General features: G+C 43.7%; 1 protein-coding gene across 1 annotated transcript in view; it reads left to right on the forward strand.

Moving 5' to 3' along the window:
- MAP3K15 (mitogen-activated protein kinase kinase kinase 15) overlaps positions 1-15451 on the forward strand; it is a 131074-nt gene that overhangs the window by 56905 nt on the left and 58718 nt on the right. Inside the window, exons 7-9 of the mRNA XM_011940266.1 lie at positions 7245-7417; positions 11847-11959; positions 12508-12667. Of these exons, the coding sequence (XP_011795656.1) occupies positions 7245-7417; positions 11847-11959; positions 12508-12667 (446 nt within the window). The remainder of the gene's footprint in view (positions 1-7244; positions 7418-11846; positions 11960-12507; positions 12668-15451) is intronic.

The following is a 15451-nucleotide window of genomic DNA, read 5'->3' on the forward strand; positions in this document are numbered from 1 at the left end:
TAGAGGTTGTAGTGAGTTGAGATCGCACCACTGCACTCCAACCTGGGCGACAGAGCGAACTGTCTCAAAAAAAAAAAAAAAAAAAAAGTTGAATGGGTAAGTGAATGAAGAAGTGACTAATGATCAACCATGGTATAGTATTAGAAGAGAGCCACATAATGAGTGTCTGGGTGCTACAGTTAATTTAAAGTTTGGTAGTAGAAAGTAAATGTATTGCATTTTCTTTATTTATATGTGAGTCTGTGCTTAAAAACATCCAAGTCAGACATACTCATTGTATACAGAAAAATATAAAAACATAGTTACTGGTGATACCGCTACCCAGAGATAACCACTGAAGTAGGGTGTGGCTCAAAGCAGGGAATGCAGAAAAGTAGAAGGGTCTGCATGGGCTAGGTCAGGGTCAGTGGTGATGGAAGTCTTCCTAGCGTGAGATCCCGGGTGTCTGCTAAGAAAGGGATGTGATAAAAAGTCAGAGGGGAACAGATCTTCCTGACCGAGGGAACCCCTGCCGCCTCGGTGGTGTTGGCTTGGGTATTAGTCAGGCTAGTGTTAACTGTTGTAACAAACAGCCCCACAGTTTCAGTGACTAAACATGATGAAAGTTTCTTGTCACTCACGCCCTGTTCCAATGTGGATGTATCCTGGCTGGGCAGTCTCTTCTTCAGGTGATTTCTTGGTGAACTCAGTCTCCTTGCATCCTGAAGTTCTGCCCTCTCCTGGATCCTCAGATCTCCTTTCAGCCAGATGATAGGAAAAGAGCATGGTGACTTGTTAGAGAAGTTTTGTGTCTGTGTTTGGAACAGCTTTGCTGAGATGTAATTCACATATCATACAATTAACCCATTTTGGCCGGATGCAGTGGCTCACACCTGTAATCCCAGCACTTTGCGGGGCCAAGGCAGGTGGATCAGTTGAGCTCAGGAGTTTGAGACTAGCTTGGGCAACGTGGCAAAACCCTGTCTCTACAAAAAACACAAAAATTAACCAGGCATGGTGGCACATGCCTGTAGTCCCAGCTACTCGGGATGGCTTGAGCCCTGAAGTTGGAGATTGCAGTGAGATTGCGCCACTGCACTCCAGGCTGGACGACGGACCCAGACCCTGTCTCAGAGACCCAAAGAACAACCCATTTAAAGTGTACAAGTCAGTGGCTTTGTTTGTTTGTTTGTTTGTTTTACCATATTCAGAGTTGTACAACCATCACTACGATCAATTTTAGAATATTTTCTTCATCCTCCCCCCGCCACCAAAAACCCATACCCATTACCAGTTACCCCCACTTCCTGGCTTCCCTCAATTCTTCTCCCCCATTCCTCAGCAATCACTGATCCATTTTGGCAACCTGTTAATAGTTACCCCCACCTTCTCCTGCCTCACTCTCTAGCCTGAGGAAACCACTGGTCTCTTTTCTGTCTCTCTGGCTTTGCCTATTCTGGCCATTTCATATAAATGGAATCATACAGTATGTATTTTGTGTGTGTCTGGCTTCCTTTACTTAGCATACTGTCTTCAAGGTTCATCCATGTGGTAGCATGTGTCAGGACTTCATTCCTTTTTATGGCTTAATATTCCATTGTACAGATAGGCCACACTTCATTAATTCATCAGTTGATGGGCATTTGAGTTGTTTGCACTTTTGACTATACTAGAGAGGGTTGTAGGAGCCTGCTCAGGAAGTGATGTTTATTACTTCTTTGCCTGTTTCATTGGCCACAAGTCAGTCTCGTGTCCTAATCTCACTTCAAGGGAAGTTGGGAAATGTGGTCTGGCTGTGTGCCCAGGAAAACAAAAAGAAATGGGGTTTGGTGACCCTGCTACAATTTGCAAATAAGGAGTAGAGTTTAACTGGATCTGTCAGCGTGGAGATTCCTGGTGACATGTCACAGAGCAGAACAGAGAGTTCAGGCAAGGCCACTCTTCAGCTCCTGCTGCCTTCGTGTGAATGGGAAAGCCAGCCTGGGAAATGCCCAGCCCCATCAGAGGGCCTGTCAGCCCACTGTAGAGCCCGGCCTTCACAGGTGGTGCTTTGCGATCCCAGGAGACTGGGAAAGGTTGGGATGATGGCAGCTAGGGTGGATGATTTCATGGTGGTTGTGCCTGATACATAACTGGGTCCTATTTGTAGAGTAGAAAAACCACCATTGGGGTTTGTGCGTTTATTTGGCTCTGAACATTGTTCACACTAAGACACAGGTCGCCTCTAGTTGTTCCCTTCCATGTATGTAAACACGAGGCATCTGACCAGAGCAGGGTACCTGCTTTCTTGTGGTAGGTGTGTATCTGTCAGGGTCCAGTCAGGAAACAAAGACCACTCTAGGTATTTAAAGTAGAGGAAACTTTCGTGCTTGCTTCGGCAGCATGTGTACTAAAATAGAGGAAACAATGTAGGAAATTGGTTACACAGGTGATAGAAGAGCTGACAAACCAGACCGGAAACGATGAGGCAGCCCTGAAGTTAGCATCAGCAGGAAGCTGCTATCACCCCTTGGCTGGAGGGACCCAGGGAAGAGGTGATGTTACCAGAGCCCAGGTGCCAGGATCACCTGGAACAATTGTGAGCCAGCCTGGTGGGAGCTGGGTCTAACAGAGATGCGGCTATTGCTGGAGTGGCAAGAAAAAGGGAAGTCAAGCATGAGAAGCACTGATGTCTGGGTCTTCAGATTTAAGCTCCCCCGTGATTCTCTTTTTTATTACTATTTTTATATATTTTTTTGAGATGGCATTTCCCTCTTGTTGCCCAGACTGGAGTACAATGGTGTGATCTTGGCTCACTGCAACCTCTGCCTCGGGGGTTCAAGTGATTCTCCTGTCTCAACCTCCTCAGTAGCTGGGACTACAGGTGTCTGCCACCATGCCTAGCTAATTTTTGTATTTTTGGTGGAGACAAGGTTTCACCATGTTGGCCAGGCTGGTCTCGAACTCCTGACCTCAGGTGATCTGCCCGCCTTGGCCTCCCAAAGTGCTGGGATTACAGGCGTGAACCACTGTGCCCAGCCTCCCAGGTGATTCTAATATGCAGCCAAGAGTCAGACCCACTGTCAAAGTTTCCTTCTCTTAATTGTGAAATGGCCTTAATTGCCAGAAACAGATGTTGCTGACTGATTCAACATAGGAGTTTTTATCTGTAGGCTTGTTCTTGGATACCTTGCGATCTGAAAATGATAAGCAGATCCAAAAGCTGATTATTAACCACTAAAGGGTTTAGTTATTTAACACCTGTCTTAAAGTGGCTTTTAAGCTGAAAATCTCTTTGCTTTTAATTTTTTCAAATGTTTGATTTTTGTTTTGTTTATACTCAAAAGACCTTTTGTTTCGAGTAACAAGGGTAAATTTCAAGTTAATGAGAAAATTCAAGGGAAATCTTGATGTAACTGGTCCAAAAAACTAAAATCCAAACAAACCTGAGCTCATATCAGTAATTAAGCATTAGCTTGGGCAACATGGTGAAACCCTGTCTCTACAAAAAATACACAAATTAGCCAGGTGTAGTAGTACGTGCCTGTAGTCACAGCTACTTGGGAGGCTGGGGTGGGTGGATCGCTTGAACCTGGGAGGTTGAGGCTGTAGTGAACGGAGATTGTACCACTGCACTCCAGCCTGGGCGATAAAGCCCTGTCTCAAAAAAAAAAAAAAAAAAAAAAAGGCATTTAAGTGAGTTTACTGAGTTTAGTACATTCCTTTCAGAATCATGAATATTTGACACCTCAAAAGTTGGCTAATTACAGATGTGGAAATGTTGTGCCTCATTAAAGTTTCAATCTTTCATATTCTTGCCACAGACATTAGAAATTATTTAAATGCTGTAGTAAATTTGAGTTGGTTTGTGTTGGTTCTTAAAAATTAAAGAATATTATACAATGGCTGTGCAACAAGAGATCCAGTTTGTTCAGTTAGATTCAGTTAGTTCAGTTAGATTCTATATGACAAAAAGAGGAAAGATAAAATATGTTAGAACAGGATCAAGGTAGAAAATGGAAAAAGTCCGAGTCAAAATACAGGCTTAATTATTGCAGGTTTCCAGAAGGTGGCCAAGTGTCTAGATTAGCCCTTTTCCACCCAGGTTGGGTTCCACAAGACAATTAAGTCCTAATGCCCACTGGCATCTATTGTATGAAATGATTGAATTTCTCTTCTGCATCCAGAATGAGGCTGGCTACGTACCGTCCTTGGGAGCACTGAAAAAATAGTCACTCAGATAATCAAATAATTTTTTCCAGGGATTAATTCTGTCATGGAACCCCAGTTGAGAAAGTCTGGCTGTTTTAGGTACTAATTTGACATCTGGGATGATGCGGTAGTTTTTGAGGTGCATGTCCTCAGGAAAGGAAACATAAAAGAGCCTGTTGTGGCCGGGCGCAGTGGCTCACACCTGTAATCCCAGCACTTTGGGAGGCCGAGGCGGGCGGATCACCTGAGGTCATGAGTTCGAGACTATCCTGGCCAACATAGTTAAACCCCATTTCTCCTTAAAAAAAAAAAAAAAAAAATTCAAAAATTAGCTGGGTATGGTGGTATACATCTGTATTCCCAGCTACTTACTCCGGAGGCTGAGGTGGGAGAATCGCTTGAACCTGAGAGGCGGAGGTTGCAGTGAGTTGAGATTGTGCCACCACACTCCAGGCTGGGTGACAGAGCGAGACTCCATCAAAAAAAAAAAAAAAAAAAAACCTATTACCAAGAAATTAAAAAGAATAATTTATTCATTTATTAGAATGGTTATTAATAAAATATACCCAGTTTTGTATAAATCCCAGCAATGATTTTCTGAACATTTTAATATGTATCCTTAGACTTTTGTCTATGTACATAAACATGTAAATAGTGTTTATTTCAAAGAATTGGGTCATGCCTTTCATTTAGTTCAGGTTTTTTCCATGAAATGTTACTGTTACGGATGTTCCTCTGGGTAATTACACATGGATCTGCCCCTTTATAATGAATACGTTATTCTGTAGTCTGGTTGTTGCAAAATATATTTTGCTGTTCTTCCGTTAATGGACATCTGAGTCATCTCCAGTTCCTTACTATTACAAGCAGTGCCATAACAAACATCTTTGTTCAAAAAATTCTTGAAAAAAAGATGTACATATTACAGATTCTAGAAGTGGAATCTTTGGGTCAGGATGGGTACCTTTTTTGTTTTTGTTTTTATGTAAAATCACAAATATATTTAAAAGTAGGAAATAGCATAATTGTCTTAGGCAGGGTTCTCCAAAGGAACAAACCAGTAGGATGTATAGAGATCTAGAGGAAGAGATGGATTATGATAATTGCCCCAGGTGATTCTAGAGACTGGCAAGCCCCATGCAAGCTGGAGAACCAGGAATGCTTGTGGTGTGATTTGCTCTGAGTCCAAAGGCCTGCGAACCAGGGATGCTGTTGGGGTAAGTCCTGAAGCCTGAAGGTCCGAGACCCAGGAACTCTGATGTTCAAGGAGATGATGAATTTCCCAGTTCAAAAAAAGAAAATTCACTCTTCCTTGGCCTTTTTGTTCTCTTGGTACCCTCAATGGATTGCATGATGCCACCTGCATTGGTGAGGGTGGTCTTCTTTACTCAGACTGTTGATTCAGACGCTAATCTCATCCAGAAACACCCTCACGGACATACCCAGAAATAACATTTTATTACCTTTCTGGCCTTCCTTAGCCCAGTCAAGCTGACACATAAAATTAACCATCAGAATAATAAACCCCCATCTACCCCATATCCACTTTGATAATTATCATTGCATGGCCAATTTTGTTCCCCTTTGCTCCCACCCACTCCTTTACACCCCAATGCTGGATTTATTACAAAGCAAAGACATACTATTTTATCCACAGATACTTCACTGTGTATCTTTAAAAGTTAAGGACACTTGGCTGGGCACGGTGTCTCACGCCTGTAATCCCAGAACTTTGGGAGGCCAAGGCGGGTGGATCGTTTGAGGCTAGGAGTTCAAGACCAGCCTGGCCAACATGATGAAACCCCGTCTCTACTAAAATTACAAAAATTAATTGGGTGTGGTGGCACATGCCTGTGATCCCAGCTATGTTGGAAGGCTGAGGGAGGCACGAGAATCACTTGAACCCAGGAGGTAGAGGTTGCAATGAGTTGAGATCATGCCACTACACTCCAGCCTGGGCGACAGAGTGAGACTGTCTCAAAAAAAAAAAAAGGCTAAGGACACTTATAAAACATTGGCATGATTACATTATCATACCTAAAAAGGAACAGTTTTTAGGTTTTACATTATCATACCTAAAAATTAACAATGTCTCAGTTTCAGTGCTCAAATTTTCCCAATTGTCTTTCCTTTTTTTTTGGCAGAGTCTCATTCTGTTGCCTAGGCTGGAGTGTAGTGGCACAATCTTGGCTCACTGCATCCTCTGCCTCCCAGGTTCAAGTAATTCTCCTGCCTCAGCCTCCCAAGTACCTGGGACTACAGGCGCCTGCCACCACACCTGGCTAATTTTTGTTAGAGACAGGGTTTCATCATGTTGGCCAGGCTGGTCTCGAACTCCTGACCTTAAGTGATCCACCCGCCTCAGCCTCCCAAAGTGCTGGGATTACAGGTGTGAGCCAGTGTACCCAGCCTCATATGTTTTTTAGTGGATTTGTTTGAATCACAATCCAAACAAAGTCTGCATGTTGCATTTAGTTGATATGACTCTTAAGTCTTTTTTATTATATAGGTTTCCCCTTTGCTTGTTTTTTCATTTCCTTATGATTTAGTTGTTGAGATAGAATCAAGTAGGGACTGAGTATAATTGTATAAGGTTTATCGGTGTGGATCTTAAGCAGTGACTACATTGGAAAATGAAAACAATAATTTTTCTGCTGAAGTACGGCATCCTTGCACCTGTCTGTCAGCATGATGAATGCGTGTATATTCCAGTCTTTTTTTTTTTTTTTTTTTTTTTTTTAAATAGGTCTCACTCTGTCACCCAGACTGGAGTACAGTGGCGCGATCTTGGTTCACTGCAACCTCTGCCTTCTGGGTTCAAGTGATACTCCTGTCTCAGCCTCCCAGTTAGCTGGGATTACAGGCATGGGCCACTACCACCTGGCTACTTTTTGTATTTTTAGTAGAGACAGGTTTTCACCATGTTGGCCAGGCTGGTGTCGAACTCCTGACCTCAAATGATCCACCCACTTTGGCCTCCCAAAGTTCTGGGATTACAGGTGTGAGCCACTGCATCTGGCCTCTATTCCATTGTCTTGATTCATTCATTTGTGACCTTCTAACATCTGTCTTTCAGGAGAAACAGCACAGGTGACCGTGAGAAGGCTCTGCAGATCATGCTCCAGGTTCTGCAGAGCTGTGATCACCCGGGCCCCGACATGTTCTGCCTGTGTGGGAGGATCTACAAGGACATCTTCTTGGATTCAGACTGCAAAGATGACACGAGCCGAGACAGCGCCATTGAGTGGTAAACCCTCAGCCTGAGTTATCAGCACATGCATCTCTTCAAGGAACAGAATCGCATAGGCTGAGGATGTGCATCTCTTCCTTATGTATATGTCTGTCTACTGGCAGTGAGCAACTATTTGTAGTAAATGTGGTCTGGGAATTTCCAGATTCCCTTTTTGAGAGAAAACCATGAGAAACAGGGTTTTCTACTGGTCACACTCTTCCCACAGGTACACTTGTTTAAGGGCCAAGAAGGAGGCCCAGCACAATCCTTCCGAGCTCCCACTTCCAGAACCTTGTCCCCCACCACCAGGGCATCATCTTCCCCAGTGATCTGTTCATTCATTCACTTATTCGTTCATTTGTTTAACAATGTTCAGTGATGGCTTACTGTGTGCCAGAAACTTTTCTAGGTGGTAGGAATACAGACACGACAGACAAGAATCCTGCCCTTGGGGGCCTTGCATTGCTGGTGAGGGAAGTTAAAGAAAGCGACACATGTAGGATGTCATGTGAGGGCTGTGGGGAAAAGTTAAGCAGGGAAGGGGATAAAGGAGGGCTCTGAAGGGTGGTCTGCAATTTTAAAGAGGGTGGTCAGTGAAGGTGCCTAAAGATAGGAAAGTGATAAGGGAGTGAACTTCACAGATAACTGGAGAAAGTGTTCTTGGCGGAGGGAACAGCAAGGGCAGAGACTCTGAGGATGAAGCATGCCAGGCACACTCCAGGATGGTCAGCAGTAAGCAAGGGATGGGTGGAGAGCAACATGAAACAGGAAGGGGCAAGACCTTCTTGCTCTGAGTGAGAAGGAACATCAAATGGAGGGTTTGAGCAGAGGAGTGACAAGATCGGACATGCATTTTGACAGGAATACTCACTGTTATGCAAAGAATATATTTTAGGGGGTGTATCAGCTATCACTTGCTGCATAACCCAAAACTTAGCAGCTTGGAACAGCAATGATTATGATGTTTCATGATTCTGTGGCTTTGCCAGGCACTTCTTCTGCTGGCTTCACCTGGGCTCACTTCTAAAACTGAAGTCAGCTGTAGGGTCAGGTGTGGCTGGAAGATCCAAATGACCCGTACACATTTGGCAACTGGTGTTGGCTACTGATGGTGTGCCTCAGCTCTCCACCGTGTGGTTCTAATCCTGGCAGACCAGCTTTCTTACCTGGTATGCAGAACTCTAAGAGAGTGAACAAGGGAGCAGCAAAGCCTCTAGAGGCTTAGGTTTGGGAACTCACACGTGGTTAACTTCTGCCACATGCTATTGGTCAAAGCAAATCACATGGCCCGCCCACATTCAAAAGGATGGAGGAATATGCTCCACCTCTGGCTAGGAGGAATAGCAAAGTTGCATTGCAGAGGTGCATTCATATTGCAATGGGAGGAATTTGTGGCCATTAAACAGTCTTATCACAGGGACAAGGACAGCAGCAGGGAACCGGAGAATATAGCAGTAATTCAGGGGAGAGCTGGTAGTGGCTTGAGCCAGGGTGGTGGGGATAAAAATGTTGAGAAGTTGGATGCAGGATATATTCTAAAGGTGGAACCAACAGGCCCACATCATTCATTTCCATCATAAGAGCTCTTGACATTGCTGTTCTGCTTTCATTCATTTCTAACTGCTTCCTCTCTCTTTCTCTGTCTCTCTTCCTTTCATACACACAGGAGGCTCTGTCCTCCCCACCTTCTCTCCATTTGCACTTACTTCTCTGGCAATCCCAGCTACTCTCACACCTAGGGACCCTTAGCTGGAACTCTCCAGCCCAACATCCTAAGTGATGGCCTTACACCTCCCCCCTTTGCCCACCTGTTCTACCTCAAGATGATGCTGGTATTTCAGACTCAACATTTTGAAGGCTGAAGTCATTTACTCTTCTCCACAAGGTATGGCTTTCAATGTCTTGCTTTCTTACTACTATTCTCTACCCTCCTAGGTGTGAACTTTTGGTCAGTGTTCGATTCATTTTACTCACTCACTTCCCCGTCCAGTCAGGCCCCATTTGCAGCCCTTCTGCGAGCCTTCTTTCACTGCTTGCCAATCCTTTCCCATCACCACTACTCCCAGTCACTGCCATTTTTTTTTTTTTTTTAACTTTCTTGCCAGGAATGTTCTAACAGTACCCAAGTAGACTCCCTGCTTGCTGTCTGTTCAGTCTATCCTTCACAGATTTGTAACTTATGCTTCCTAAACCTCAAGAACCCACCATGGCTCCCTGCTCCCTACTCTGTAAAAATTCAGACTCTCAGATCACCATTCTAGGTGTCCTGAACACTTTCTCCAACCTACCTCTAGCCCTGTTTCCCACTACCTGGTTTGTGTCCAACTAAACTGTAGTTCCTAAGGAGTTTTCCAGACTCCTGTCTCTGTTCCTGCTGTTTTCTATGCTGAGGGTTCCCTTTCCAAATCACTGCTGTTTCATTTCTCTTGCCTTTTTTTTTTTTTTTTTTTTTTTTTTTGAGACTGAGTCTCGCTCCGTCGCCCAGGCTGGAGTGCCATGGTGTGATCTCGGCTCACTGCAACCTCCACCTCCCTGGTTCAAGCAATTCCCCTGCCTCAGCCTCCTGAGTAGCTGGGATTATAGGCACATGCCACCACGCCCGGCAAATTTTTTTGTATTTTTAATAGAGATGGGTTTCACCATGCTGGCCAGACTGGTCTCGAACTCCTGACCTCAGGCAATCCACCTGCCTTGGCCTCTCAAACTGCTGGTATTATTTCTCTTTATTTTTATGCCATGTCTCAAGTATCTAGGTGAGATGGCCCTATATGTCTTTTGTGAGTTCCTCTACACTTGAATTTGTGTGATTTTAAGATACTTACCACATTCTTGCTTCTGTTGTTACTAATTATGTGTAGATCTTACTCCCTTCCGCCCTAGTGTAAGTTCTTGGAACATAATGACCTCATCATCTTTTTTTAAATTTCCTGTAGTTCCTAATGCACCGTGTGGTGGAGAGGAGTCACTCAGGGTATCGAAGGGAAGTTAATGTTTGGTAAAGCCAAAACAGAAAGCTGTGTTCCCACTCTGGTGGTTGGGAATTCAGTCCCCAGGTCAGAAAATCACTGCCTTTGGCTCCTTCAAGAAAGTCCTAGGAGTTTTTCTCCAGCGGCTTCAGAAGGTAGTGGCGGTAGGTGCAGAAGCAAATGAAGCTTCGTCTTCTGCTCAGGGCGTGGTGGATGTGGATAAGATCTATCTTGGATATCATCTAACCCACACTCTCCAGTGCAGACATGGAGCATATGGCTCAGGGAGGTGGGGAGCTGGTCCAAGATCACAGGGTTGGTTAGTGGTGAATCTGGGACTACAATCCTGCCTGGAGTTCAGATCTTCTCTGCCCCAAAGTTGGGCCTGCTTGACTTCTGGAGAAGCAACCCTCTCTGCCCTCTTCTCAATATAACTTTTCATAGTAGAAGAGAATAAAACAGTCACATCTAGAAGGAGGTAGAATTTAAAATTCCCAAAACACACAGGAAGAAAAAAGGTTGAATTTTGTTGTCTAAGGTAGGAAGGACTTTCTGGGTGTCCTCTGCTCTGTGTGAGGCTATTTGTGTTATGCCTCAGAATTGATAAAGCCATATTTTAACTGATTTCAATGATAACTTCTCCTTTGAAGAATTAATATTTTGTTGTTGAAATCTCTTGCCGTCACATGAGTGACAGAATTACTACTAGCAAGTCTTTGGTATAAACTGTGCCACTTAAAGACATTTGTGTCGTTACTTCATTAATTGAGTTCTTTTTTGCTGCCTATAATTTTCATACTTCTTCATAGAACAGAAATGAACTTATTATGTATAGAAAAGGGTAAAGAAGAGAGTGAACTTGTCACTGTTAACCTTTTGGTATAAAAATACGATTCCCAATCAGTGAGGCTTTTATAATCTTATTAACAAACAACAAAAAAAAAACCTCCCTGGTGTAAGTTACTGTGTTGCTATTATGACTTTTTTTTTTTTTTTTTTTTGGAGGCAGAGTCTTGCTCTGTCACTCAGGCTGGAGTGCAGTGGTGCGATCTTGGCTTGCTGCAGCTTCTACCTCCCAGGTTCAAGCGAATTCTCCCGCCTCAGCCTCCCGAGTAGCTGGGATTACAGGCATGCACCACCACACCCAGCTGATTTTTGTATTTTTTTTTTGTAGAGATGGGGTTTCACCATGTTGGCCAGGCTGGCCTTAAACTCCTGGCCTCAAGCGATCCACCTACCTCGGCCTCCCAAAGTGCTGGGATTACAGGCATGAGCCATGGCGCCTGGCCTATTACGACAGTTTTGAAGTTACTAGAGAGCTGCATGTGGCTGTTTGTAAAGGTGGTGGTGGGAGGCAAGGGGAATAGACAACAACAAACTTAAAGAAATAAAACTTTTCATGAGAAAGTTGGTTTATACCATTATTTAAACATTTTTTGTTGTAATAGAATCAGACTTTGGTGGTTCTGTAATTATAGGTATCGCAAAGGGTTTGAACTCCAGTCATCTCTCTATTCGGGAATTAATCTTGCAGTTTTGCTGATAGTTGCTGGACAACAATTTGAAACTTCCTTGGAACTAAGGAAAATAGGTAAAGCTGTTTATTACTGCAGATGTTGATGTTTTGATTATACAAGTTTGGTATTAAAAATTATGTTGAAATAACTAGCATTATATCATTATATTTCTGTTCTTTTTTTGAGACAGAGTCTTGTTCAGTTGCCCAGGCTGGAGTGTAGTGGTGCGGTCTTGGCTCACTGCAACCTCCACCTCCTGGGTTCAAGCAATTCTCCTGCCTCAGCCTCCCGAGTAGCTGGGATTACAGGTGCCTGCCACCATACCCAGCTAATTTTTTTTTTTTTTTTTGTATTTTTAGTAGAGATGGGATTTCACCATGTTGGCCAGGCTGGTCTCAAACTCTTGACCTCAAGTGATCCGCCTGCCTCAGCATCCCAAAGTGCTGGGATTACAGGCGTGAGCCACCATGCCCATCCTACTAGCATTATATTTCAAAAGGAACAGTCAGTTACTTTTCCTACAGCGCACTTAAGACAGCAGCAAAATAAAATACCTGCTTATCCTCAATATGAAAGAAACTAACAAAGATTTTTCTGACTATCTAAAATTCAAATTCTTAAGGTGTCCGGCTGAACAGTTTGTTGGGAAGAAAAGGGAGTTTGGAGAAAATGAACAATTACTGGGATGTGGGTCAGTTCTTCAGCGTCAGCATGCTGGCCAGTGATGTCGGGAAAGCCGTCCAGGCAGCGGAGAGGTTGTTCAAACTGAAACCTCCAGTCTGGTGAGTTGTGTCTGTGTGTTGTCGTCACCCATCTCAATACATGACCTTGTTCTGAAATGTCTTCCTCAGGGAAAAAAACGTGGAAGTGCAAAAACAGTAATCACTATATTTCTCCTTCTGACTTTTCATTAAACCAAAGTTAGCACAGATACAACTGCTCTGAGAATTCCCTTGCTTTTACGTGAAGGGAGGGAAAGACAGATCCACACAGAATATATCCCTGCCTGCTCCATCCCTGAGATTAGGCCTTCTATCCTATTAATTTCTGCAGCTTGTCTAGGTCCTTAAGAGCAAAATACTCTTGGCAACTAGTAAGTATTATGCATTTGTGAGAAAGCATATAATAAAGTGAAAAAAAGCACACCAAGAAAATGTTTATCACAAATGAAAACTGGAACTAAAAGAACAATAATAGGGTGTGGTAAATAAAACGGTGGCACAGCAACAGCCTTACACAGCCATTTCAATGTGCAGGAAATAATGTTTGGAGACGTGGAAGTGTGTTCGTGGTTTGTTGTAGAATAAGAAAAGCCAGCTCCTGGGTAGATTTTCCTGTATCAGTGGTTCTCAAATTTTATTGTGCGTCAGAATCAACCTATGTTGATTAAAACACAGACTGGGCATAGTGGCTTATACCTGTAATCCCGGCACTCTGGGAGGCCGAGGTGGGAGGATTGCTTGAGCCCAGTAGCTTGAGACCAGTCTGGCTAATAGAGTGAGATCCAGTCTCTACCAAAAAAAAAAAAAGTTAGCTGGGTGTAGTGGTGCATGTCTGTAGTCCCATTAATTAGGAAGCTGAGGTGGGAAGATCTCTGAGCCTACACAACATGGTCAAAAAAAAAAAAAAAAAAAAAAAACATAGCCAGGCATGGTGACACACGCCTGTGGTCCCACCTACTCGGGAAGGCTGCGGTAGGAGGATCGCTTGAGTCTGGGAGGTCAAGGCTGCAGCGAGCTATGATTGCATGACTGCAATCCAGCCTGGGTGACAGAGTGAGACCCTCTCTCAAAACTAAATAGGTAAAATAAAGAAATAAAACACAGATTGCTGGGCCCACTCTCAGGATTTCTGGCTCAGTAGGTCTGGGGTGGAGCCTGAGAATTTGCACTTACAAATTCCAAGCTGCTGCTGCTGCTCTGGTGACCACACCTTGAGAACCATTGTTCTATATGATCTTGTTTTAATTAAAAAAATGTGTTTGGCATGTGACTTGTAGGGAAAGGCCCAGGTGGGGTGGGCGGTATTGGATTTCCCCGTAGACATGAAGCTCCGTTAGAATTGTGGTTATCTTATTGATTGCTATAGTCTCATAATAAATGCTCAGTAGATATTTGTATAATCAATAAATGATGAATGATTTTCTTCAGAATATTGACAGTGGTTGTGTCAGGGAGATAGCCTTATAAGGATTTTTATTCTGTTTTTTTTTTTTTTTCTTACCTTTGTTTTCTGATTTTTCTTACCTTTGTCTTCTGATTTTTCTTAAATGCATATGGGTTATTTATATAACTTTAAAAAACATACTTTTAACGATTTGTGTTCATTGGCCATCCCTTATATCCTAGTTCAGCGGGTCAGTCTGGATTACCGGGGGTAGGAATCTCTTCAGTCATAATTAGTTTGACCCTATTTCTTCCCAATCTGAAGGAACTTAAATTTGGCCCTCAAACTCCTTGAAAGTTCTCTGAGGCTAAGAGGACGCAGAGCCAGGCTGGGCCTCTAGCCCTCCTGGAGTGGCTGCTATTTGAAAAATACTAATCTTAAAGTGCATTGCTGTTATCTGGGCAAGATGGAGCTGACTTCAGGGAGTGGAGACCCCAGGATTGGATACAATCCCATTACGTCAGCACCTGGGCTCACTTATAGGACTTACACTGTTATTACCTGTTGTTAGGAGTCCTCAAGACCCTTCTCAGGTTCATGATTTGCTGGAACGACTCACAGAACTCAGAAAAGCTGTTATAGTCTTAGTTATGGTTTATTACAATGAAAGGATACAGATTAAAATCAGCAAAGGCAGAAAGGTACATAGGGTAGAGTCCAGGAGAGACCAGGTGCAAGCTTCCAGTTGTCCTTTCCCGGTGGAGTCATGTGGACAGTGCTTAATTCTCCCAGCAAAAATGTGTGACAACATGCATGAAGTCTTGCCAGCCAGTAAAGCTCATTGAGCCTTAATGTCCAGGGTTTTTATTGGGGGTGGGTCACGTGGGCATGGAGTCCTCATGTGGCTGATATTAATACCTCAGCTCCAACCTCTCCAGAGGTCAAACTGATACAATGTGGCCCAGGACACGGACTGTGAATCATATCGTTAGCATAAACTATCTAGGATGGTCCAAGGTCCCAGATAAACAGAGACGCTTTTAGCTGGCAGTATATCCCAAGGGCTTAGAGGTGATCTCCCAGTAGCCAGTCCAGGGCCAGATCTTTCTTTTGAATGTGTAGAGTTTGGACAGCACAGGCCTGCTGAGTACCCAAGCAAGTCAGTTGGAGTCTAGCTGGCCTGTCTTCCCAGGATAGCTCCAGCTTTTATCCTCAAAGAGCAAAATAATACTATGATGCTTTCAGCTGAAGCATTCTGTTTAGTACCAAAGAGGTTGTGACCACCACTGCCTGGCACCTATATTCCAAAAAGTTCAATATGCCTGAAAAGAGCAAAGGTGTGGTCAGAGTCAAGATGTCATAATAGTGGCCGGGCACGGTGGCTCAAGCCTGTAATCCCAGCACTTTGGGAGGCCGAGACGGGCGGATCACGAGGTCAGGAGATCGAGACCATCCTGGCT

Source organism: Colobus angolensis, unplaced genomic scaffold, assembly GCF_000951035.1.
Source record: "Colobus angolensis palliatus isolate OR3802 unplaced genomic scaffold, Cang.pa_1.0 Scaffold188, whole genome shotgun sequence".
Lineage (NCBI taxonomy): Eukaryota > Metazoa > Chordata > Mammalia > Primates > Cercopithecidae > Colobus > Colobus angolensis.